This window comes from Corvus kubaryi, unplaced genomic scaffold (assembly GCF_017639235.1).
Source record: "Corvus kubaryi isolate FWS band 111438036 unplaced genomic scaffold, C.kubaryi_AGA036_p1.0 split1-131, whole genome shotgun sequence".
NCBI classification, from domain to species: domain Eukaryota; kingdom Metazoa; phylum Chordata; class Aves; order Passeriformes; family Corvidae; genus Corvus; species Corvus kubaryi.
The window spans coordinates 17,137,341-17,138,001 of NW_024582073.1; the positions used below are offsets into that span (position 1 = coordinate 17,137,341).

Below are 661 nucleotides of genomic sequence, written 5' to 3' on the forward strand. Positions count from 1 at the left end.
GTGGAGTCACGACTCCTGGAGTGTTTAAGGAAAGACTGGGAGTGGCACTCGGTGCCATGGTCTAGCAGACAATGTGCTCAGTCACAGGTTAAACTCCATGACCTCAAAGGTCTTTTCCAATCTAACTGATTCTGTAAATTGCTTTCTACATCCACAAGCTACTACCTTAGCGTTGCCAAAGCATCGGATTTCGAGTCGTGCAATACGGCAGCTCACTTGAACGAACCTAAGGCTGTAACTCGGAGGGGAAACTCGTCGCACACCCCGGAACTCCACAGCAGGAGCCGCCCGAGCCAAGGCGGGCGCGGGGCCGCCGCTGCCCGCGGGAAGGGGCGGGGCCAGCCGCGCATGCGCGGGGCTGCGGGCGCGGTCACGCGGGGCGGGCGCACGCGCGGTGTGGATGCTCGCGCCGCCGTTCGCGCCGCCGTTCGCGGCGCGGCTCCATGGGGAGAACATGGCTCCCTTCCCCGAGGAGGTGGACGTGTTCTCCGCCCCGCACTGGCGCATGAAGCAGCTCGTGGGGCTCTACTGCGACAAGGTAGCGGGCCGGGGCGGCCCTCGCGCCGCTGCTCCCGGGCGGGCGGGAGGGTTTGGGGAGTGCGCAGCTGTCAGCGCCCCGGCCCCGCCGGTAACTTCTGCGCTGCGCTGCCGCGGGGCTCCG

The 661-nt window shown here is 66.3% G+C and overlaps 1 protein-coding gene across 2 annotated transcripts in view; it reads left to right on the plus strand.

The window, feature by feature from the left end:
• The first annotated feature begins 373 nt into the window (after positions 1-373).
• FBXL5 (F-box and leucine rich repeat protein 5) overlaps positions 374-661 on the plus strand; it is a 35,121-nt gene continuing 34,833 nt past the window's right edge. For both annotated transcript variants that reach the window (XM_042053166.1, XM_042053167.1), the window contains exon 1: positions 374-538. In XM_042053166.1, coding sequence (XP_041909100.1) covers positions 401-538 — 138 coding nt within the window. In that variant the 5' untranslated portion in view covers positions 374-400. The remainder of the gene's footprint in view (positions 539-661) is intronic.